A 25,304-nucleotide genomic window follows, 5' to 3' on the forward strand; every position below is an offset into this window, starting at 1 on the left:
GCCATAAACATAACCACTTCCTCTTTTGACCCCGTTCAGTTGGTTCCTCTAACAAAACATCGGACACTTGTGTTTCTCTAAAGCTCATAATTTAAAAGGCAGTGAAAACCCCCTTAATATAAATTCTTAAGACTTCCAATTTTTAAGGAACCTCGGAAATTTAGTCAAGAAACTGACACAACTGTAATGATATTCTTGTCTAATGAAAAACACATTTGAAATGAGGCAGAGAAGACTGACGACAAGCAAGGTAACACAGATGAATGTATTTATTTAAAGAATAACTCCTGCATCAATATTTTAAGACAAAACAAAAAACTAAAAAAAAAAAAAAAAAAAACTAAGATTTCCTTTACACTTTAAAATAATTTTGTTCTTTTTGAAACCATCACACAAAAAATAGAGACAAGTACAATTTTTGTAATTAAAAAAATGTAACTGTACACAGAACAATATACCATTTATTGCAAACTGAACACCCCTGACACCTCAGAAACTATAAACACAAGTATTGCAATTCACCTAGAGATATGAAAAGACAAAAAAAAAAAAATAAACTACTCGGATGATACAGCTCTCTCTCATCCTCTTCTCTGAAACAAACAGCTGTGTTACGTCTGGTTTCCCCCCCCCCCTCCGGTGCCTCTGTAAGTCTCCAGAAGCAGCACAGTATCTTCTGTGTGTCATGAAGCCATTCAGGTCCATTTTTTTTAACGGATTTCCAGTAACTGCTGCATTTGTTCCCTCCTTTAGGATACCAGATGAACACAGTCCTCTTAGGGAGACACCACACTAAAACACAAAACTGAGCCACAATGATTCGATATCCTTTCTGAACAGGGAAATAATAGAGTCCACTACAGCGAGTCCCCTCTGAGAGGCGATGCACTTGACGACATTGATTCACAGGAAACCTGGTCCAACATTGCATTACGGAAATTTTTCAAAAAGACATTCTGTCCCTGCTTTTGCTGAAAGGTTATAAAAAGCATCTCATTAAGAAAAAGGTGAGTTTCTCTCATCTCATTCAGCAGCCACAAGGCCATTCAAATACTTACAAGCTACACTTAAATATTACAGGACAGGCTCAAGTTTAACACGCGGCCCACCGTATATAACAAGTTACTTTTACAGTATTTTTGTGTTGCCGTTAACAAATGCTATCGTAGTGAAACCCTATGAGCAAAAATATTGCTAAAAAAGTTTGATACCTATAGTTTGTGCTCAAGATGTTTAGAAAGACAAGCCACTACAATTGCACCTGCAGGAGACCGTATCGGAATAAAAGGTCATTTTGAGGAGCAGACAGTACCGTGTCTAAAAGAACATTCTTGTTAGACAGAGCGCCCGGTGATGACGTGAACGTTGGTCTCTCTATAGACATTTAATCCACCTCAAAAGGGTCGCAGACGAGAACGTCTGCAAAGACATCAATAAATAAGAGAAAGACAGAAAAAAAAGTCTTTCCCAACCCTGGTTCACAAATCCCCCACCCCGACCCCCGCTGGTACAACCAATGTCCCCGCCCTCCTCCAACCACGATCCACCGATAGAACTGGAATGAGTAAGAACAGTAAGGGTACCCAGCCCCTATTTTCACAACATTAAAATATCAAGGTTTAAATGTCTGATCTGCTGTCAAGTTCATTAATGACCGACGCGTGCAATATACAGAGAAGCAAAGGCCAGTTCACAGAACACCAACCACCACCCGAAAACATCACCCTCACAGCTGCTGCTAGTCCATTTACACTTGAGTGTGACACTACAAACCGTACGACTCAGTAGTATCTAAATACTTCCAAGATTACCAATTAACGCCAGAGAGCAGTGAATGTTGATCAATTCCAAAAAAACAATAGCAACCACCGCTGCAAGGAAAACCAACATTCAACAAAAATAGAATAGTTAACTCAGTTGTTACATTTATAATCCAGGAAAAAGCGCAGTGACACACGAGAGAGCTATGTAAATGTTAATAATAATCACGAATAATATGTGTACGGGCTGCTCTGGTTACAATCTGAAGGGACGCCGCTCGTCCTTCACTATGAACTGTAGCTGTTTCCACCCAGCAAATCAGGCCAAGAGGAGGTTTTGATGGAAACCGAGTACCATCCAGGTGTACACCTAGTACCGTGTACTGGCTTGCAATCAGGTATGAATCTGTGGTAACCTGTAGGCTACTCAACCTGAAAGCACTACCCCGCTGATGGTACTGGTGCACGGTACACTGTCTGGTTTGAGGAGGAGCAAAAACTACAAGTTTGAATTGAAAGTATATATAAAAAAAAAAAAAAAAAATCTGACTTCAGGTATGTCAATTTCTTAAGAAAACCAAATCTAGTGAAGAGAGAGAGAAAAGTTTTCAGGAAATACAGTGCTTTCCACAGATCACAAAGGGAAAAGCAGCTCCAGACAGCACAAAGTCCCTCTGCCATTTACACTTCTGATGGTTCCACATTGGTGTACAGTGCTTTTTGCATGAGATTAGGTTTATAATCCATGAAAGGATGCAGCCTGTCCCAAAAAAAACCCTACTAATTACTCCCTGTGATGGATTAAATCCCATGATGCACTCGTTCTTAAAGGACAGCGTCCCTGTCAACGTAGCACAGGTACTCCATCCAACAATTTGAGGAGCACAGCGATGTTAGCAGGCTCCTGAGGCCTTCTCAATGTCAACTTATACTCATAATGCAGCAGGAACACTGACCACTAAAATACATCAACCATGCCAGAAAGCACCGCACACCGTTTACAGATCCACCATCAGTTTACTTAGGAAGGTCTGGAGCCTTTATTTGAACCATATCCAATTGTTGCGCGAGGCAGCTCGTTTTATATTTTGTATACATCCACATGTATTGGAAACGTATTGCATCATGAGGCAGTATACACCTGAGCATTGAACCTCAAACACAATCCTGAACAAAATAATCCTCACGAATGAATGGAAGTGTCTACCCTCAGTCCTTTTACCACGTTAGTCATGAGACAACAGGAACTAGTTCCAGGCCTGACCCCAAAGAGCACACTGTGAGCAACATGATCAATAAGTCACCGTTTGGTTCTTTCATTCTTCTCCAGATGTGAAAAGGTGGGCAGTTTACCGTCAGACATGCTCGACCAAGAAACACCGTCGGCGTGGGGGAATTTTCATTGCTCATTCATTTTCTCTTTGACCACTTTCTATACAAATGCACAGAAAGAAGGGAAACTCTCTTGGTTGCCACTCCGTTACAGTGATACAACAGCTAGCAGCCTCTACGCATCGAGTCAAGTCAATTCCATTAATATAGCGCCATATCACACCGGAAGCCATCTTATGACACGTTTCATATAGAGCAGGTCTAGGGGAAGTTTTGAAGTGGGATTGTATGAGGTACTTATCAATAATAAGTGTATTACTTGCAGTAGACGACGATCGGCACGCCTCCAGCTTGGAGAAGCAGACAGGAGTTACCGCACGGAAGCAAAGCAATACAGTGCTGTGGGCGGGGACGGAAGAAAAACGGATTTTAGCCACCTAAAAGAAAGGCTCACCAAAAAAAAAAAAGAAAGATCTTTATCTGTTTAAGTGTACGCTATATCTAGAATATTTTCAGAACTGAAACTTATCTGTGCTTTCTCCAAACCAGCAGGCTCAGTTGTAAAAACAAACAAAAAAACAGTACAGATATGTTTCACTTTCAGTTCAGTTGACTGTCGAAAAATATTCTAAATATAGCGTACACTTAAACGGTTATCAATTATTTTAGGTGAGCCTTTTTTTAGGTGGCTAAAATACTTTTTTTTCCTGCTGTCTCCATCCACAGCGCTGTAATGCTTTGCTCCGGTGTCTTGTTTCTCGATGCTGGGGGCACACCAACTGTCATTTACTGTAGGTAATACACCTACTATGTAGAAGTACCTCATATAACCCCACATCAAAACACTTGAACTATTCCTTTAAGGTATGTCAGCATCCAAAAAACATGCACACGGTGAACGTGCAATTTCTTTTTTGTGAATCTCACAAAACTAAAGCCATAAGCCACACCTTAATCACTGTGCCATCCTGGCCATCAAGAGATTCCCATGTACCCTCATTTACATATCTAATTGAGCTTTTTGAACGGCTGTCTGAAAAATAAAAAAATAAATTGATTTTGAAGTTGACGATGACAATTAGAGAAGACTCGCATTATTACTCTTGCGGTCCGGATTTGTACGACTCGTAGCGTTGAGACTACAATACTCAAGACGAAGAATTCTTGGAGAGGAGTTGGCAGCTAACTGCAGGTTTTTAATCCTGCCTCTGGGCGTGGCCATGTGGAACAGGTACAAACACTTTTGCCTTTAGATATGGTCTGACACATACAGTCTAGTTCATTTGAAGCATACTGAATCCTTAAGTATTTGCATGACATTTATTCCACTTCTCACACCTCCCACAGTGCGTCCAAACTGGAGTGACTCATTAACCAAGTTACTTACAGTGTTAATGCATTCCTACCAGCTAACAGTACTAGTTTTAATGTACGCGTTTGAGCATGTAACTGTGAAATCTCAACCAGTGGCTAATCCATCCATGGTGCAGCGTTTTGAGAGCATTAAGAATAAACTTTTAAGACTAGACTGAAAAAAGACCTGTTGAAGCTGTGTGCCACGGGGGGGTGCACTCCAGTCCCAGTATTTCTCGTCTCTGAAGGTGTAGAAAACAAATTGAACAGAAAAACACATTATATGTAGCAGCAATACAACTAACCATTTACATTGAGACTGCAACTTACTATGGTCTGTCAATTCCTCAGGCTAAAAATGATGAATAAAAAAAAAAAGGTAAAACTCGAGAAAGGAATCGGCTGAAGAAAAAGCCTCAGGACTTCTATGTTCTTGGAGAGTTCCTTGATTTGATGGTGTATATGTCACCGTGTATCAGGGGCAGACCAATACAGTGATCCGATTTTACACAAGATTTAAATGTTGCAGTTAAAGTAGTTGCTTTAGAATTGATCAATACTATGCTATCGGTCTATTGAGAGCCCTTAAACCTGAACCATCTTAATACAGTATTTGATTTTATCTGCATCAGAATTGTTAATATTCTGCTGGGTGTTAGTGGCCTGTGATGATTAACTGATGTTTTCAGGGGGCTTTTCTCTGAACTGGCAAAAATAAAATGCTTGGGAATATTTCTTAAACTTGTATTTTGAAATCTTGGAAATGTTGAATATCAGAGAAGCAAATTAAATTATCAGACGAAATCTAAAAAATTGGTCCTAACAATTCAATCCTGTTTTGAGTCTGAACTTATTACAACAAGCTTGAAAAAGAAATCCCAGTGGGGGTATGGTAAATAATATTACAAGTAACTTTTAGCTTTTAGTTACTTTGAAGAAAATGAGTAAAACCAGATGAACTTCTACCTGCTGTTGTATTATTCCCAATCAATAAGGTTTAAGACTCAACAGAGGAATGAGTGAATTACTACGCATAGCTCTAATCCTCAGACACAATAGAAAAAAATAATATTTGATTTTGAGCTACAGCCACTTCTGCCAGACCCTGCTGGGTTAACTTTTCAACTTCCACATGTCAAGTGCTCTTTTGGAGTTTAACTTTTTTTTTTTTTGTCCATTGCAATATCAAAGGGAACTCGGGTCAAAGGCGAACATGGTGATTTGAGTACGTCTATCCAAATTAGATACCTTATTGTGAGGTGTTCACCACTTTGTGGAAGAAAAGGTCATTTTGATTTGCAGCAATCCGCCACTTTTGTTTTTTTCAAGCCCCGTCACTGCTATACAGCATGTGCAGTAGATCTGTACTGTGTGTCATTTTATTTACATTCAAAGCTAATTGAGGTTTTTGAATGAAGCTCCAAATATCTGTTGTCATGTTTTATAATGTCATCACCCTATAATAAAGTGATTCAAACCATTTTTTGACCGCTAAACGCCAACAAATATGGAATGAAGCAGAATATTTTGTTCGATGTAATCATTTCCAAAATTCACAAAATGTTTTTAGCTGGTTTTTTTTCAATACGTTTTGACTTTTGGACTTTACGCTCTGGAGGAATTGGAAATATTTGGAACACACGAGTTGGATACAATCCTACGCAGCCACCACTGGAATCTAATTCTACAAATAGTATAAGACTAATAAATATTAGTGTAGCCTAATCTTCATCTGCAACTCTACAGAAATACGGGCTTTAAACAGATTGAATAGTCAAAAAATTAAATAAAAGCAGTGCAGCATTCGAAAGTTGATTTAGAATTCGAATGTCAACGTTATGAGCGAAGCTTCTAACTATTCGGTGCAGCCCTAGACGCTTTCACCAAGCCAACTATTATTTATTTTTCACTAAACTTTTTTTGCATAGTTTAGTGAGGTTGACAAGCTATTGTAGGCTTCCAGTAGTTTGAACTTCCTCTGCCGCTTCATGTTAATATGTTGTTGTGGTTAACTATAACATAAAATCAATTCTAGCAGTAAATAGTGGAGGTTCCCATCGAGACAAAATGTCCCATCTTTAACAAAACACTCCCAGACCGGCAGTGTTTGCTTTCAAATCAGTAGCTTCACATCTCAGATCTCCCATCACATTAGAGTGAAAGGGGCGCATGACAACTGAGCATTTGAAACATGTAAGCTGATCAGGTGACCTGAACCAGCAGCTCCAGCATTATGGCTGTTGAACTGATTTAAATCTTTTGGCTGTGATCACAGTGCTACACAAATGTCTGAGTGAGACTATTTTATTAATTAATTAGGCATAACATTTTGCAGGTTATGTGCAAAACACGTCTGTTTTGAACTTTTCCTCAAAACAACTGAAAAGACCTCCTAGTATGTCAGACTATGTGATGCAATTCAACCTCAAGTGGACTGATCAGAGGCATTTTAACATCCTTCTAGATACAGTAGATCATTATTTCACTTAATGAGCAGGTCTTTTGTCATTTGTTTAAAGGAAAAGAAGATTCTCTATCAGACTTAAATGTGGTACAGGTATTTCTGCAGTTACTGTGTTTTTGCGCTGAGTGCTGCAGCTCCAGGGCTCTGCAGGGGCAGGAAGTGAGATAGGGATTGTGGTCTGTCAGGACAGTCAGCTTGTGGCCTCCCTGAGGCACGGGGAATGCTGTGGTTTTGGACAGGGTGACGACCTCTCTGCCCCCGTGCTGTGAGGAGCTTAGAGAGGCATCAGCCTGGTGGTGTGGAACAGAAGGGGGTTCAGGTCCTCAGCATGGACGGCCCGATGGAGCGACGGCTCCGAGCGACTCCGCTCGATTTTTGGCAGCAGGTCTTGAACCTGCTCGATGGCTACCAGGATCTGATGAAAAAACAAACAAATGTAAAGTTGTCAATTGTCAGAATGTTTTTTGAAATAACTTGACGGACACGCACACACACTTTTTGTGCACAGCTAGGCTTGTGCTAATTTTGCAGGACACCTTTCGGTACATGCTTAAGCTATAAACTACTCACCTGTGGAAACAGGGGCCTCTCGTCACGTTTGAACTTCAGGCAGTCAACGATGAGCCTTTTCATCGACTTGGGTGAGGTACTATACAGCTTAGGGAGGTCTGGAGACAAGTAACCACGTCCAACCATAAAGATTATCTGAGAGAGAAAACAAAGAGGAAACTGTTGCTGAAATCTGACTGTGCTATTCATATAGGCAAACAGTGCCAGTGTCACAAACTGAAGCTGCAGTAAACAAGAGGATAAGGGATTGCAATGTTTGCCAACAGGTTTTAAAATCTTCATTTGATACAGCTGGTGAAAGTGACAAAGCCGCCATGTATGGTGACGTATGTCACTCCATCTGTTGGTCAGTTAGTGAAACACTTCGGGCCAGTGAGAACAACTTTTGGATAAATTGCCATATTTGGTGCAGATATTCATGGTTTCCAGAGGAGGAGTCATGGTGATGACATTTTATGTAGTCCCACCAGCAGATCAAAATTTCCACTTGCTCTACACTGAAGTTCAAAATGTCTCAAAAAACGACCAATGGCCAAATTACCATGAAATTTGTTGTAGATATTGACGATGCGTAGAAGGTGAAATTAAAGCTAAAACAGTTTGTCAATCAACAGAAAATGAACGTGCAACTATTTTGATAATTAATTGTTTCAGCCATTTCTCAAGCAAAAATGCCAAAGGCTGAGCCATCGGTCTGTGAATGAGTATTTAGATTAGATCCTGATAGGCAGGTTGGCAACTTGCATGTGTTGGAGTGTGTGTGTGTGTGTGTGTGTAAATGGGTGAATGCTTACATGTAGTGTAAAGCGCTTTGAGCGGTCGGAAGACTAGAAAAGCGCTATATAAATGCAAGTCCATTTACCATAATGAAGTGAGGCTCTCATGCTGTATTGTATTGCTCAACCTGGTGTGACCATTATGATCAGAGAGATAACCGCAAGCGACAGAGACGCCCCGTGTCATATGCAGCACATCTCCTCTGTCACACACTCACACATGTTTTTTTCAAACAAAATTTGTCATGAGTTCACGAGTGCTGTTTTTATGCCTCCTGTGGACAGTGCACACACGCCACTGTCTGTGCTCAGCATCTCCTCTCCTCATCCCTCTGTGTGTGCGAGTGTGGTTGTAGGTTACTTCAAAGTTTGTGGAGCCTCTCCCCCTAAACGGTGGCATTTTTAGGCTGATGTCAATACAGTTTTCATTATTTATCAATACATGTTTGTCATTTTTTTTTAAAGATTTGATAGCAATAGTGAGAGTTATGAAAGTAGGAGAGAGAGGGGATGCAGCAAAGATGCCACGGGTCGGATTCGAACCCCAGACCGCTGCGGTAAGAACTCAGCCTTGCTACCTGGGGCGCCCCATGTTTGTCATATTTAATGTTAATTATGATATAATAAATTGTAGGGGGGCACAAAAGCTCATTTGGACAGGCATTTCCCTCTATGCCGCACCGGTTAAATAGGTTATCGGTGCATTTGCTCATATGCAGTTAGATGGAGTTGTTGATGGGACAGAGGATTGTCAGAGGATCCTCAGTAGAAAACCGCCAACCAATTTGCTGAATCCGCAATTTAAATAGCAACGTTGCCAATGTGCAGGCGCACCTGGCTTTTAAAGGGAATGGGAGTTGACACTTTGATTGATTTAATTAATGTTACTCCCAAAACACACGCCTTTCTTGGTGCCCAGATTATGCGCCGTTTAACGAGCGAAAGTGGAGTTGGACACACCCTAAATGCATTTGTGCCATGCGCTATAGACCGTGCGCTAGAGATCGTTTAAATAGGGCCCTATGTCAATGTTGTGTTAGTCTGACTCCCCGGATGTAGATTGTGGGTACAAATCTACCACTGGCGGCCTATTTCAGCCGGCATTCTCCTCCCCTTCCACTATCTGCAATATCTATTTTGCAAGTGCACCGTCGCTGCATCCTGGGTTTAGCGCTGCCCCACATGATTGTGATTGATTTAAAGAAATACAAACAAGCCAGAGTGCCCCCCCATACCAGAATGATAATGTGTGGAGCCAGACCTTTCTTTAGCCCTGTGAAGATCTGACTACGCGAGACTGTTGTGTAAATACAAAGAAGAGTAGTGTCATGTAACCTGGTCTCTGTTGTTGATATTGGAGTAAGGCAGGGTCCCTGACATCAGCTCAAACAGAACGACTCCGTAGCCGTATACGTCAGACTGGAACGTATATGGGTTGGTGTCCTGCATTCGGATCACCTCAGGAGCCTGAGGAAAACAAGAGAAAAAAAGCAAAAGTAAGCACATCATTTCTGTAATGACCTGCCAGAATCTCATGATAAATTAAACATTAACGTAGCTGTTAATAAGTTTGCTATATCTTAATTATAGCAAATATATTTAGCTAACATACAGTACTCATCACATAGGAATACAATACAACAAAAATCTATTTTTCCACATTTACATGAAAATGTATGCAGTAAGGTGCCCCACAATCCAATTAGATCACCAAATATACATCAAGAAACCGGTCGATGGAGTTATTGTGAAATTTTTGTCTCTGTTTTTACGTCACCACCCGATGACATTATGTGTGCTACATTGTGGATTGACATAAAGTACAGTAAATAGCCCCAAAACATAAATACAATTATTTATATATAAACAGACTATTGTTACATTCAGTCTCTGTTAATGTGATGATTTAACTGAGTCAATGAAATCACGTGCCACAGCTAATTCTTTTAAATTTCATTTGATGTAAAAGTTTGATCCAATATTTTACAAAATGTAGTGTTTACAAGGACTAAAAAGAACAACTGCCCCAGCCAACTAAAGTTAGACCTCTGTTCACCATTTTGTGCAGTCTGGTTGTTTCGACTGGCAAACACATTTACTCTAATTTCCAAAACTGGTTAAAACATTAAGTGCGGAACAATAAGTCAAATGAAAATATGCCACTATCATAGAATAATGTAAAAAGCAGCCTTACTAATACTGAAGTTGCTTAATCCAAATAAAGTAGAGGTTTAATATTTATCAAAACTTAGGGGGCTAAGTATGACTGGCTAATGAAGGGAGCTAAATTCTGTATAGAACTACAACGGGCAAAAACCTGCAGAATATGCAGCGAGTCAGGCTAGTCTGGCAAAAGCTCCGTTAATATTTAAGTTGAGTTCACCACTCCAAATATTTGGTTGATTAATGACATCAAAAGGTATTCCTTAATGTCATAGTTTTGTAATAATCACAGTCATTTTAGTGGATGTCTCTCCATCAAATCAAAGTAATTATATACAGTAAGAGAGAGGCTTACCATCCACAGAATGGATCCACTGGGCTGTTCTACCTGTTGAGAGCCGCTCCACCGAGACTTCACCGTGGCCAAGCCAAAGTCACCAATCTTAACAGTCCAGCCCTCGTGAAGAAAAATATCTAGCAGCAAAGCTCAGGAAATATTACAACAAACATCTGGTGTACATATTCATGGTATTAGTTACAACAAAAACCTCCGGCTAAGGCTGTCACGGAGGGATAAAAACGTAACCAAACTTTATGTGTTAATTTCCATTTCAAATGTTTCATTGGTCATGGTTGCCTAGTCTGTATGTTTAGCATCATTTTCCTACTGCATGCAACATGTTTTATACTGTTCTCCCCCACGGATACTAACACCCTTTCACATTCAAGTCGTTGCTTCATTTCAAAGCCACAGAAGAAAATGACATGTTACTGTCCTTTATATACTTTGACTGTTCTATACATGTCTGTCTATTAAAAGGTTATGATTCAAGTTTGTGGTTCAACCTTTGCTAGCTACAGAACATGTTCAAATTTGTCATTGTGATTATTGGTTGAGTCTACAGTGATCTAAGCACAGAAAAACCTACATATCTACTTTGTTAAAAACACCACTGGACAATAAAAGGATACTGTTTGATTTCAGATCTCGATGAATTATGTTCTTCGCATGAAGATAACTGAAAGGGGAGGGGAAAAAAAATTATAGATTTCATCTGTGTAAGGGAAGAGGCAGAGCACCACATTTTGACAAGACTTGATTCCACTTTTTGCATCCTGCACAACAACAACAACAGAAATCCACTGTGTTAAGCCATTAGCTTTCTCAGAGGTTCTCTTACAGTATTAACAGTCTTTACTTTTAACATTACTGTATGTCTGAAACTATCAAATCCCCCTTTTCAGACCATAGCTGAAACAAGTTAAACAACATTCATCTCTCACAGAATAATTTCTCTCAACCATACGAACCACCATTCTCTCAAAGTGCGAAAAAATGTGTAATGGAAAAAACAAAAACACTGCATCAAATTGACACATGTTGTATTTCAAAAAAGGGTGTCAGCAGTGAGTAAGTGGTAATAGTGAAATGGAATCTAGCAGCAAGTCTTACTCCATGCCCTGTGCCGTTTGTCTGGCCACATCAATGCGACGCATAGTGTCAAACTTGGTTTCTGTGACATGCAGATGGCGGTACAGGCTGCTGCCTTCACACCACTGTGTGATGATGGCAAAGTTGGGTTTAGTCATATAACCCATGAACAGCAGGATGTTGACGTGGCGGGTCTTCCTGCAGAGAACAGAAATGGTATTAGTGTTGCTGATCCATAATCAGATTAAGGTACAGTCATTGAATTGTTATAATTGAGAGTTAGATATAAATGTGATAACAAAATCAACCAGTGTTGGTCAAAGTCAAAGTGATGGCCAAAGAGTTATAATAATGTCCTACTAAATAGGCTAAAGAGCGGGTCCCTTTGCCTTATTTTCAAATGGAAACGCCCACTCAGCTGTTAGCAAAAAGCAGTGACGTAGGCTACCAAAGTGAGCTAATCAACAAGGTTATTAATAATGTGAATGCTAGCACTAGCTGAGTCATAGCTGTGCTAAGTTTGGAAATAACTGAAAGGGCTAGTTTGGATTTTTGGAAGTTGGGTTGTATGCATATTCCCGTGTTCTACAAGGTAAAATTTGTATTTTTGTTAATGGAGTCTGGTGGCTTTGAAGAGAGCAATATAATGAGTTCAGTTCCCCGTCAGAAAGGGCTGTCTGACGGCGAGGTAATGTGGCTGTGGACCGGAGAAGCTGAAAAACGTATTTTAGCAATGTAATCCCATTGGGGCAAGCTGGCACCGTCTTTTATGTCCACTAAAAGTGCTTGTTATTGCCATGACAGGCTCTGATTGTTATTATAAGTGTCTGACATCATGGAAAGATTCTTGCTCAAGGGGAAGTCTTTTTCTGAGATCTTGCGAGGTGACATGTGCTGGAAGACTTATTATGTATGTAAGTTATGTGAAGCACAGACAGCAATTCTCACCGTAAGACCTGCATTTCATTTTTGAAGGCCTGCAACTGTTCAGGCGTTGGCTCGGTGACTTTAAGGATCTTGATTGCCACGTCTCCGTGCCACTTGCCCTTGAAGACTGTTCCAAAGGAGCCAGAACCTATTCTCTTCTGAATGGTGACTTCTCGAGAGTGGACCTCCCAGTAGTAACTTGAGTCTCTGTAGCCCCCTCGGTGCTGAAACATCACATAGATCGAATGTTTTGAGCTACTAACACACCATAAGTAAATCCCTTTACTTGAGATTTTTTGCACAACCAATTTGTGAATAGACCTTCAAGGGGTTTGCAGTCACTACTAACTTTCTATATTCTTGTCTGACGACAACCAATGACCTGCGAATGAGGTCAAAGACTACGTACCACTTTCTTTTTGTCGTCTGATGAGGAGGGTTTGCGCTCCTTGTGCTCTGAGGGAGACTTGGGCGGTCTCCTCCCCGGAGAGCCAAGAGAAGTTGGTGGGCTGGTGGAGGGCTTTGGTGAGGGCTCAGGACCTGCAGGAATGAGAAGGCAGTACAGGAGAGTACTTTGAAAAAAAGGAGACTAACACCACATGCAAAATTATAAATTAATACAAATTTTGAAACGGTGAAGGAAACAAAAAGCAATACATTTAAAAAAATAAAATAAATGATGCACATACCCATTGTGTTGTTGTATTTTAGTGCTTCCTAAAAAGGAGGAGAGGCCCAGCATTATTAATTCACATTTGCTAATTTAATAAACAGGTAAGTAAAAGGTGTTGATGTCAGTGGTTTGCCTGCTTTATAAGGACCAACATTTTCAAGCACTGGAGCTAGGTGTTCAACTTATGGTGTTGTATTGAAAATTGTATCAAAAAGCTGATCGGCAGTGAAAAGCAGGCAATAACTAACACTGTTTATCTGTTCAGTTGTTATACATTGAACAGTAGATACAATCGGATCCTCGTAACTATAGCAACCAAACAAAATATGGACCAAGCAGCCAACACTGACCTCTATAATGCTGACACCAACAGGGCCCACTGTGCTGACCATATGAACATTGGGAGTGGAGGTGGAGCGATGCCGCTGTAGAGACTGGCAATCTCCACCCGGCATGGGGAAGCGAAAGGCCGAGGTCGGGGAGAGGAGGTCCATCCTGAGTGATCGAGTAAAATAGTCACAATTTGTATTTTAATATCAGTTTCACAGACTGACACTATACTGCCCTCTGAATATAATTTGTTTAGTATAGGAGCTTACCCAGCAGGCTCTGGGGTTAAGGCTAGGTTGCTCTGCGATGGGGAATTGTCTGGCAATAGTATCCGTGGGTACTCATCTGTGCAGGGATTAGGATCAAATCTGGACAAAACATAGGAGAAAAGGGATAGGACAAGACCAAAAAGACCTAATGAAACAAGGTGTCAAGACAAAGAGATACTCTTTTACAGTAAAGACTTAAAGATCGTGAGGTTGTTACATATCTATATGCAACCCACCTAAACTGATCCTTACTGTTAAGCTGTTTATATTTTTATGATCCATATTGTACCATATATACCAAATATATATATATATGCACTCTCCCTACTTTGTATTGCAACTGCGGCACAGCAATTTCCCTTGGGAAGAATAAAGTTTTATCTCATCTTATCAGTTATCTTTTAGAGGTCAACCGATATAATAACGATAGTTGGAGCAGGAAAAAGCCGATAGCAGATTAATCCATTAATATTTCATGGAGTTGAGAACTGCTTTCTGAAAAATATCTCAAACTATCAAAATAATGAAAGTCTGTCGTGCATTTATTTAAAACTCTTTATTGTAGCACCTACAGCACCAACGATGATTTTTACAGAGTGCATAGTTGTCTTGCCTTTATTTTTATCTGGTCCTATTTACTCCTGTTTTTGAGGTTGAATGTTGACTCTTGAGCACAGAGACAGTTCTGTATAAAAACCAAACAAACAAAAACCTAACAGTACGACTGAGAAATCTGGGGAAGACAATGAAATGTGGTTTAAAGCTCCTGAAAAAGCTAGTATGTGGACTTTGAATTCCCCGTTGAGCTTCCCCCTTCTATCCCACCCATGCCAGGGGTGGCTGCTATGCTAAAGAAACAGTGGAAGTTGGAAAATATCTCTTGCCCTCGATGGCATCATAAAGGCCCTTGGTGCCCTCATACAAGTACACCCACTAATAAACTGAACAGAATCACTGGCTGATACTGAACCCCCCTTGTACAACTCACCGTTTGCTCACTGTATCCATGTCCACGCACACAGTAGGGACCTTGCTACTGCAGTGCTGGTGAAATTTGTAGCCGCATGTCTGACATCTGAAGCCGTTAAAAAGAAACTTGTGGCAAAAATCACAGTAAGCCAGCTTGAAGAAGGTTTTCCGTACCTGCACAGATAAAGAGGCCACGATGTTCATAATCACACCACCTATGTTTAACAAACATTTAGGCAAAAGATAATTACGAACCTGTGGAATGCCAACGAGGCCAGTTCCCTATAGGTTGGCATTCTATAAATATATATAAGATATTTCAAAGAAGCCATAAACATGTGAATGTATTCGCCAGCTACTTACAAAGTTGTGCATGGTGAGGGGAATATCATCCAGGACCTCGACTAAAAGCTCCTCTCCAACCAGCGGAGTGATGTCTGTGTCCCAATCTGTCAGTCTCTTACGACTGGCAAAGACATAAAAAAGTGAAAAACTTGAATGAAAAAGAAAGTTTTGTATATAATTATCAGGTTTAAAACACATACATTTTCAAACCTGAAGTGGCTATTTAGTGTTTCTCACAATGAAATGGTGTTTGACTTTAGATTTTTTGTGATATGAGGAAAAAGGTATTTCTGCTATGGTGTGTATCAGCCAATACTAATACTGCATGATACTCATCTCTCTTGGAAAATGAGATCATGAACATGCTTATTTTTTTATTCTACGGTGAAATATAGTTTAACGTATTGTGTGCAGTGATTATGAGAGACACGGGCAGTCAGACAATCAGACCGACCAGAAGTTGTAAAAGCAGATTGTCCAGATAATCTAAACCACTTTATTTGTAGGTAAACCTGAATTTAAAATGCACCTGAAATGTTGCAAATAGTCCCTCATTGCACAGGAAAACAGTGTGATCATAACTATGATAAGAAAAGTAGGTCAACGTAGGTCTGTAAACTGTGTTGGACAGTTGGGGTAATCATTTTACTGTTCGCCTTTGTTTGCTCTTCATATAAGTATTCCTAACCTGGGGATTTGACTGTCTGATTATCTAACTGCTGGTGTTTCTTATCCTGTCTGACTTCTTTAGATGTCCGCAATTAACTTGGTGAGTACAGTGTTATTATTATGGATACGACTGATGGCCAAAGCTATTAAAATTAGATCCAAAAATTTCCATTTAAAATCTATCTCATATACACACACATTACAATAATAATCTATATTAGGTAGGTACTGTATTTGAGCATGTATAAATAACTTAAACACACAAAAATACTTTGCGCCTCTTCATACACAAATGGATCAACAAACCACTCTGTACAATATGTAGATCTAAAACTTATGCCAATTGTTTGCTGTTGCCTCTTGATCTTTTATGTTGGCGATGCTGAATGCAACCCATTATCCCGTATATGGTGTGGGAGGACATTCAGCGGACAATAATGCAATCTTACCCTTCTAGAAGGCGAAATACAGCACAGCATTCTTGGCTCAGGCCTCTCACTTTAAGGGCTTTATCTAGACTCTCGTACACAGTCTGTCCATGGCGAACATTCACCTGAGGACAAGAAACTGTATTAGAACAAATGTGACTTTGAAATGACATTCATTGGCCAGGTACACACAGGTAACAAGGAGGCATACTGGAAATACTGATAAGCAAAACTGACAGCTGCACATTGAGGTAAAGGACCGTGGTGATATCACTACACAAGATGTCACAAATATATGTGCATTTCTAACATAGTAATACAAAACAGATTTGGTACATAGTGTGGCAGGAAAACTGGAAGAGCTCAGCTAAATTTTGCAGACAATCCATTTTCCAACAATGGGTTGTCTGCAATATTACTGCACATGATGCAAAATAATCAACTCAAGTTTCACTTCAAGGCATGGAAAGAGGACATGTATGCAGGCCTTGCTGAGCTCGGCCACATGGCTTGCTGTTTTACAGTAGAGCGATATGGATAACATGAGGAGCACATTGTCCTCCGCAAAATTTTAACTACAATGCACAATCATCATTATCACTAACGTTACAACTTAGCACATGACAGGACAATTTAACAACTATTTTTCAGAATATGAACACAAGACATCTATGTCTGATAGGAATAATGAGTCAATTAAACGTTGCTGGCAGGCACAATCTGTGAAAGCTGACACCAACTGTCCACTAGCTTACTCATTAACATGCTGTCAAAGATGTCAAATTTTGTGTGAGTAATTGCACTTACAACAGAAAGTGGCACAATTCTTTCACAGACATGATAATAGTCAGCTATAACTCATTAATCTAGTAACATCATACTCATATTTATATTTGCTGCATGAAAAAAAAAAATGTTTTTTCTGCTGCATCATTGATAAAGAGCAGTATGGAGCCAATCATCTCACCACTGTTCTCTGTTTGTTGGGGAGGTAGACTCGAATGGTGCCCCCACCTCGGGGTACATCCTCCGGACTAGTCTCCCCAGAGGAGGAGTAGGAGGAGGAGGTGGAGGACATGATGTGAGGCAGGAGGAGCTGGGACACGGAGCACTTAGACACCACAACCTCAGGAGAGCTTCATGCACAGTGGGATCCAGAAGAGTTGGCCCTTTACTTGGAGCCTGCTACAACATGGACATATTTCAGTTTGGATACAATATACCTCATAAAATAACAGTAATAACAGTAATGAGCAGATTTATATCTTAAATTCCCTTAAACTCATTGTGTAGCACTTTCAATAATATCTGCAACCTTTATATGTACAACATGTACCACCAAACAAAACTAAACTACCAACGTCCACCAGATCCGGCTGCGTTTTTTGCTCACGTCTCAGAAGTGTGAATTAATTTAATTTTAATATTTGATGATGCATTTCATTTGTTACTGACTTTACAACAGCAAAACTATTTCTTAATGTTTGAAATGTAATTAGTAAGAGAAAGGAGAAAGGATGGATCTGATTGTTGGGAAAATGGTCATTTATCGGTCCCAGATATCATGATGATATCATGGGTTGAGGGTGTAGATGCCTCTCCTAAGAAATCAACTGTAAAAATCCAACAAAATGCACAAAGCCTGTTTTAAACAAACTTGGCACTGTATATGATTGCAAAAACTTGTGAAAAAAACAGCACGCAAACAAGCAAAACTGTACAAAAGTAGCATTATCCATATATTAAAAAAGGCCATGAATCAGGACAAACAATTAAAGTAGTTATCTTATCTTCATCAACATTACCAATGTACATTATATAAATTATATGCAACTGCCAAATTATATATATAAACACAAGTTATGATGAAGAAGTAGAGCACACCAATCATCGCACCATCTCTACTTCTCGAAACACTGCCCTTATTTGTATGGCAAGAAGAAGAAGATGATGCCAAACACTTAACACTAAAAGTGCTGACAGCTGAGCAGGAACAAGAATCACTCTCTACCTGTTTAACACTTCAAAATATTGACTTTATAGCGTTTGTTTGGTGAATATATTATGCCGAATAAAGCCGAACGAGTCGTGAAAGGTTCTCAGTCATTATGGACACAAAGTTAGATAAAAACATGCGTTGCTGAAGAGGGAAACAGTTTATTGCCTAAATGTTGCATTAAGTCTGGCGAGAGAGACAAGAGAGAGAGAGAGAACGGCACGTAGCTGACGTTAGCCGGTCTCATCGACTACGCTATGCTCTACTTAGCGGCACTACGATGTTTACAGCTAGGATTACCACACTGAACTAATATTAACTCACCCTAAATGTTGTAACCAGACCGATGTTTAAATGAAAGCTGCAACGAAGCGCTGACAGTCCCAAGCTGCAAACTTCTAGCTAATGCTACATAGCGTTAGCCAGTTAGCTTAGCATTAGCATGGGATTAGCCTGCGATGCGATATGACAGTTGGAGTTGTGGGAGGCCATGTTTCTCTCGGGACGCAAATTAGACGGTTTAAACTAACTTTAAAAGCTAGATTAGTAGGAAACGGATAAAGGTGACATAATGCCAATATACACTAGTGCTAACGACGCAAAGTTATCAACGCGTTTTGTTATCAAGCTCGAAACTGTGCGAGCTAGCAGGCTAACTGGTGTAGGACAAGGCCTGTAGAAGGAAGATGGGACATCAATACGTCATAGCTTTTGGGGTACCGCACATGCGCAGTAGAATCTGGCTTGCGCTCGCCGAAATTGAGCCAATCAAAACGCACGTCCGCAGCTTGAGTCACACTGCGCATGCGTTATACAACACACTAAAACCCGTGTCCCAGCCTCCTTCAATAGGCCTAGGTGTAGGAGAGGAGATTATGTGGCTAACTCAGAAGCTAATTTAGCTCACTTCACTGTGCTACTGCTAGCAGGCTAATGTTAGCCAATCTGGGGGGTTTTACCACCGCGTCAGCTTATTGGCTACTTCTGCTGTCTTCACACAAGATAACACAACTTCTTCACTTGACATGCGTTAAACAAGTATGCTAGAGCAGTTGCTGTACATCTGAGGTGATAACAGTGAGACCTCCTCCCGTCAGAGAGTTTAGTAATAGTTTAGAGAGAAGTTGAACGCTTACCTGGAGCAGCCATCTTGAATTCTTTCAATCTGAAGTGATGTCGGATCTGTCAAGTAACTTCAGGGGAAAGCGGAAAACCTCCGAGACGCTCCGTCTTCATTGGTCGACTGCTTTTAGCTGCATTAGGAAAAGCTCACCACACACACACATGGCCAGTGGGTGGCGGTAATTCACCGTCTACATACATATATACATACAGGTTTAAATGTGGATTACACAATGTGAAGAATATCTGACACGTTGTCTAGATATATTAGTTAAATCACACAGTTATCATTCAGAAGAGTCTAGGAAAGGAGAGAAATAACAACAACAAACTTGCAAAAATGGAGAAAAATTATGGTGAATCTAGTCCTATTTTTATTCTACCATTGTTAGTTAGACTGTAAATGTCCACATGCAGCTTTTTTCCCAATAGTCTTTATTTTATATTTGTAGACACTAATAATAATAATAATAATAATTAAAGCTGCAAGCAGCGATGAACGGGCCCTCGCCCCTCCTTGCGCGTCGGGGATGCTGGCGGGATGCGGACCGACGCGCTATGGAGCCCCCTGGAGAAACCCGAGCCCAGTCACTCCAGAACATTGAATTTCCCACCAGTTCTGACGCATACTCCACTTTTGGTGAGTTTTTGGGGATGGCTAAGGTCCCAAAAACGCGATCTACCAGCGGAAAAAGAATAATAATCCCCAGAAAAACAATAGGTTCCTTGCACTTTCGTGCTCGGGCCCTAATAACTTTTAGAAAAACAATAGGTTTCCTTGCACTTCGTGCCAGGACACCGTTGGGGTCCTGGCACTTTCGTGCTCGGGCCCTAATAATTTTATTTGTAGAGCACCTTTCAAGCCCAAAGCACAAAATGTTTTCCAATGAAATCCACATCATATACAACAGAATACACTGAAACATAAATAATTAAATAAAAAACAATAGAATTGGAAAATAAAGAAACGAGCATATACATATTCATACAGTTACATATGCACATACATACACATCAGCACACAAGCATGCAAAAGACTATAATTCCGCTGATTGGAAAAGCCATTCTATAAAAATGGGTTTTAAGACGGGATTTAAAAGTTGTGACAGAGTCTGCTGATCTAATGCTCATTGGAAGACTGTTCCAGAGTCGGGGAGCCAGTACTGCAAAAGCTCGATCACCTTTTATTTTCACTACAAAGAACAATTCAAACAATACATAGATAAACAATACATATAGAGGAAATAAATGGATAAATTAAAACAAAAACAAACAAACATAAAACTAAAATAAATAAATAAATAAATATAAATAACAAAACACAAAACATGCCATAGGTTTATGCAAATAAAAATAATAGTAACTTAAGTAAAAACATTAAAATGGGAACACAAAGTCATCGTTTTAGTAGCCTTTTTGTGTTTTGAAGATAGTCTTAATATAAAGTTCCATTTCTTTCTTAAAAACATTAAAATGAGGTTTTAACTCTTGCAAATTTGCATTTGTGATTGTCAAATTTTGCGACAATGATAATGACATTGATTAGAAAAAATTCTCTCTCATAGACTGTGTTGAACCTTACAAAACCACAAAAAAAAATACTTTTTAACAGTAGAAGTTCAAAGTCACAGATAATATTTTCCAAGATAAAGATAAATCAGAATATCTTGCCACAGTTTACGGGTGTGTGTACAGATGGATAGTAGTTTCAGTATGGGCATCACACAAAGCTTAAATCGATATCATTTCTTAATTTAACAAAAAATTACCTATAACTGGGTAACATCGATGAATGATTTTAAAGGTCCCATATTATAAAAAAGTGAGATTTTCATGTTTTTTTATTATAAAGCAGACTTGAGTCCTATATAAATGCTGTGAAAGTATCGAAACACTCAATCCACAGGGAAATACACACAGCCCGTATTCAGAAACTCTGCATTTGAAACAAGCTGTCAGGATTTCTGTCCATTTGTGATGTCACGAATATACAATATTTAGACCCTTGACACAATTTTAAACGTAAAAATTCGAAATGTGTCCCAGTTTATTCCTGGTTGCAGTGTATGTGAATGTCATCAGCTGAAAGTATATAAGTACACATGGACCAAGCTGTTGCCTAGCAACGCAATTCTGTTGCAATTCTGTCAAAATGAGCTAAAACGGAGCGTTTCAGACAGAGGTTAAATACTGGCATATTCAAGCAGACAGTATGGGGAAAATAAAGTTTTTTTTTAACATCACAGCATGTAAACATGTTCTAGTAGAAACACAAAAGACAAGCATGAACCTGAAAATAAGCATATTATGGGACCTTTAAATGACACTTCTTTGACCATATTTACCAAAAAGTCTTTTTGTAGGAGATTTCAAGCTTTTTTCCAACATAAATTGTTTGCACGACTGTTCCAACAAGATATTTCAAGTGAAACAGAAACAATATGTCCACATGCAGTGGCTCAGTACACTCCGACACAGCAGGGGGCGATAATACACATTTACGTTTCAGTTTCCGATCAGAATAAATACAGAAGAAGCTCCTCTGCATGTTGTCGTCGGTCGCATTAAACTAAAGAAGAAGACAGATATCCCAGCATGCACTACTGCTGCTGTGTCCGACGTTACCAAACTCAGCAGACTAGATACTGTAAATGACTTCTGGGCAGTGAATCAGACCATTATCACACAGCAGATACCGTTTCCTCAGCCGTCTCCATCATGAGCGGCATGCGGTTGATGCTGGGCTCTGGGTCGCTGATCGGTATTATGGGGCTCGGATACGGGATGTGGTCCATGATCTCTCCAGGAGAGGAGAGGCGGAAAGAGCTCCTCAAGGTGATTCAGCTCAACAGCAGCACACAGTGTACTGACAAACTAATGCTTACACATCTAAACTAAACGTAGACAAAGTAGTAACTTGGGTACTGTATACTGTTAATGTTTAAAAGCTGGTATTAATTCAATTCAAACATTGTAGTTCAGACTCCATAGCAATAAAACAATAAAATGAGACATACAAGATATAACCACACCAATTCATCCAATTTAAAAACATTCATATATGTAACTCTATGTATTTTTCTGTAGGTCTATAAAATGTATATTTTCCTGTATATGTGTTTCAAACGTGGTCAAATCTTGTAGTTGTAGGGTGTTGATGACACAGTTTGATATGTTATAAGAGCTACACTTCCTCACACAATGTGAGAAATATAAAAACATCAAGGAAATATATTTCAAAAGAATCAATTTAAGAACTAAAGGTTTTCTACAGCTCTCAGATGAAGAGAAGTTATCCATCCTACTGGGGGAGGACACTAGTAGCTGTGAGCTGGTAGCAGTCTATGTTGCTGCCTGCCATAAACTGAGGGACAGGGACAGGGACAGCTATCTGCACCTTCTTGTTGTTTGATTGTTTGTTAATTTGCTTCGTTTCCTGTTTATATCGTTGTTCCAACTGATTGATTGAAAATTATTTTTTATTTTATTTTATTGATGTTAATGAAATGTAACTATTGTACATTTTCATCATTTGAATATGCTTTGGCAATATGTACAGTGTTACGTCATGCCAATAAAGCCATTTGAATTGAATTGGATTGAGTTGAGAGAGAGAGGTGGATGCGCCCAGAGCAGACAGATGCAGAGGAGAAATTAGCAGTAAAGTTGTCAAGTGGAAGTAAATGAACAATGTAGGTTTCAGTTTGTGTCCTTCAAACTCCTCAAGACCAGCATTTGTGGCTGTGACCTAGCTCAGGTCTGTTTAAGAAAATAAGATTAATTACACAATAGCACTTTACTGAGTAATCCAGAACAACAAATTGTTGAAACTAGTATATTTGAATTTATTGAATTAAAGCAGTCCTCAATTATTTGTCTCAAATGTAGCTTAACCATATCTGTTTTAATAAAAGTGCTTGTGCATCTTACATGTGGCTTTGACTTACAACTGAACATTTAGCCCACTTAGTAGAAAATACAAAGCAGAAGTAGTAGTAGAAAATAGATATCGTGTATCGCCATTCAGCCTAAAAATACCTCTTTTTGGTCCATATCGCCCAGCCCTACTGTGGGTGACGTATTGCCAGTTGGATGTATAGTATGCATTTTTGGTCACAGTGAATTCTGTTGAAACGGCCTATAGAGTGCTGCTGGGACGATTTTTGTAAGCCAATCTGGAAGTTAACATAGCACTGGTTCCCTCGACAAAAAAACAATGGTATTTTTCCATGGGATTTTGGATCATTGCAGAAAAATGGCTCTGTGGGGAACAAATGAACACCACTTAAATGGTTTTTGAAGTGTAGAGAAGTAGAAGTAGAAAGCTAACATTTGGCTATAAATGAACTGATACTGATGGCACTGACGGGGGCACTGTTTTAACAAAATACAAGTATCACTATGTGATATTGACACAATCTTTATTGACAGATTTATGTGCGTGGGTGGGAGTAGAACACACAAACGGGCGGTAATGGACAGACATTCTGGATTAAGAAAACTTGCTTTACTTTTCACCCTCTCTAACTGGGAATGTTGGTATTGGAAGTGGTTGAAGAAGTAGGCTACTGAAAACTGTTTTTGTTCTGAAGTAAATCTACTAATACCGCACAGTAAAAGCAGTAAAAGTCCTGCATTCAAATTTTTACTTCAAGGGAAGAGTTCAATTCTAATATGATGCTGGATAGTTTATTGAATATCATATTTTAATGGTTATATTTTGTGAGTCAAATTCGAATTTGTAATGTAACTAGTAATATTTCTCTGTCAGGTAGGCCAAAATGTAGTACTACAATGTTTTCCTCTGAAGTAGAAGTACACAGTAAGTAGTAGTACAAGGACTTGTACTGAGTACTTCAGGATAAAAGGAGTAAGAAGAGTAACATAATTTAATATCTAAACATCATAATAAATCTATAGCTGTTTTGGGCACTTTTAGTTGGGGGCCCAGGCAGTTGCCTCTCGAACAGTAAAGTCTGCTCCTGCACAGCCAAGCATTCGGCCCGTTCTGAACAGGCATGTTTTGAATGAGCACTGCACTAGTACAAAGAAATTTAGTTAATATTTTCTTTTTTGTGGTGAAATATATAAATGAATTACATTTATCTTTCTCTTGCTTTACTGCCCATCAGAATCTGCCTGAATCGAACCCAATGAGAATGGAAGAGACAAGGAAGAGGAACGCTCTGGTGATGGAAGCACTCAAGGAGGCCGCCGAAACCAATGACAATGTTGCAAGAAGGTACGGAGGACCTATGAAATAGACAGGCCCTGCTCTGTGACCTGTTTGGAAAGTATCCGTTTATTGAATGCAGCTGGCATGCAGGGCCACAAACTGTTCAAATGAAGATGAACGTTGTATTATTTTACAGGGAGATTGTTGTCTAATTTTCAGCTCTAATGTCTTCATTGTATGTGAAAAAAATGCACCACTGGATGTTAAAATTGTTAATTAAAACTCTCCAAACACAACCACATCTTTTCAGTCTTATTCTAAGCTTAGTGACGACCAGGACTTGTTATGATCAGGTCCTTTAGCATTGATGTGTTCGAATCCCACCTCTGACAGCAAGTGTCTTTCACTGAAAAAAAAATTATATACCAGGGATGTGTGCTTGCATGAATGTTCAATGCAGCGTCTCACCTGATGAAGCTGCATTACGCCAAAAGTTGAGCCACAATATATCATTATGAGTGTACCATAATATACTATTTCATGACATATT

At 39.5% G+C, this 25,304-nt stretch overlaps 2 protein-coding genes across 5 annotated transcripts; one reads left to right on the top strand and one right to left on the bottom strand.

Moving 5' to 3' along the window:
• Positions 1-254: 254 nt before the first annotated feature.
• araf (A-Raf proto-oncogene, serine/threonine kinase) lies at positions 255-19,746 on the bottom strand. Of its 4 annotated transcripts, none has more exons than XM_037776886.1 (16): positions 19,593-19,746; positions 17,428-17,645; positions 16,482-16,585; positions 15,382-15,484; positions 15,038-15,192; positions 14,050-14,148; positions 13,801-13,945; positions 13,467-13,494; positions 13,187-13,317; positions 12,799-13,001; positions 11,872-12,048; positions 11,391-11,437; positions 10,774-10,892; positions 9,591-9,722; positions 7,480-7,614; positions 255-7,324 (listed from the first exon to the last, which is right to left on the bottom strand). In XM_037776886.1, the coding sequence occupies exons 2-16, from the start codon at positions 17,536-17,538 to the stop codon at positions 7,184-7,186; spliced, it is 1,830 nt and encodes a 609-aa protein (XP_037632814.1). In that variant the 5' UTR covers positions 17,539-17,645; positions 19,593-19,746; the 3' UTR covers positions 255-7,183. The 4 variants fall into 4 exon arrangements, with proteins under 4 accessions (XP_037632814.1, XP_037632811.1, XP_037632813.1 ...); XM_037776883.1 differs by having other exon boundaries at positions 7,184-7,324; positions 17,428-17,642; positions 19,593-19,742; XM_037776885.1 differs by lacking the exon at positions 19,593-19,746 and adding an exon at positions 18,781-19,129 and having other exon boundaries at positions 7,184-7,324; positions 17,428-17,642.
• Positions 19,747-22,132: 2,386 nt separating this feature from the next.
• Positions 22,133-25,050, top strand: LOC119492252 (ubiquinol-cytochrome-c reductase complex assembly factor 3). Its single transcript, XM_037776567.1, has 2 exons — positions 22,133-22,413; positions 24,711-25,050. The coding sequence occupies exons 1-2, from the start codon at positions 22,297-22,299 to the stop codon at positions 24,840-24,842; spliced, it is 249 nt and encodes an 82-aa protein (XP_037632495.1). The 5' UTR covers positions 22,133-22,296; the 3' UTR covers positions 24,843-25,050.
• Positions 25,051-25,304: the final 254 nt, after the last annotated feature.

Source organism: Sebastes umbrosus, chromosome 8 (assembly GCF_015220745.1).
Source record: "Sebastes umbrosus isolate fSebUmb1 chromosome 8, fSebUmb1.pri, whole genome shotgun sequence".
Taxonomy (NCBI): Eukaryota; Metazoa; Chordata; class Actinopteri; order Perciformes; family Sebastidae; genus Sebastes; species Sebastes umbrosus.

Excerpts from the sequence above, each read along its gene's own strand:
- araf (XM_037776886.1), bottom strand. The coding sequence starts at position 17,538 with ATGTCCTCCACCTCCTCCTCCTACTCCTCCTCTGGGGAGACTAGTCCG. Across the intron at positions 16,586-17,427 it reads CCAACAAACAGAGAACAGTG|GTGAATGTTCGCCATGGACA; the intron begins GTGAGATGATTG and ends TCTTGTCCTCAG. Across the intron at positions 14,149-15,037 it reads ATGGATACAGTGAGCAAACG|ATTTGATCCTAATCCCTGCA; the intron begins GTGAGTTGTACA and ends TGTTTTGTCCAG.
- LOC119492252 (XM_037776567.1), top strand. The coding sequence starts at position 22,297 with ATGAGCGGCATGCGGTTGATGCTGGGCTCTGGGTCGCTGATCGGTATT. Across the intron at positions 22,414-24,710 it reads GGCGGAAAGAGCTCCTCAAG|AATCTGCCTGAATCGAACCC; the intron begins GTGATTCAGCTC and ends ACTGCCCATCAG.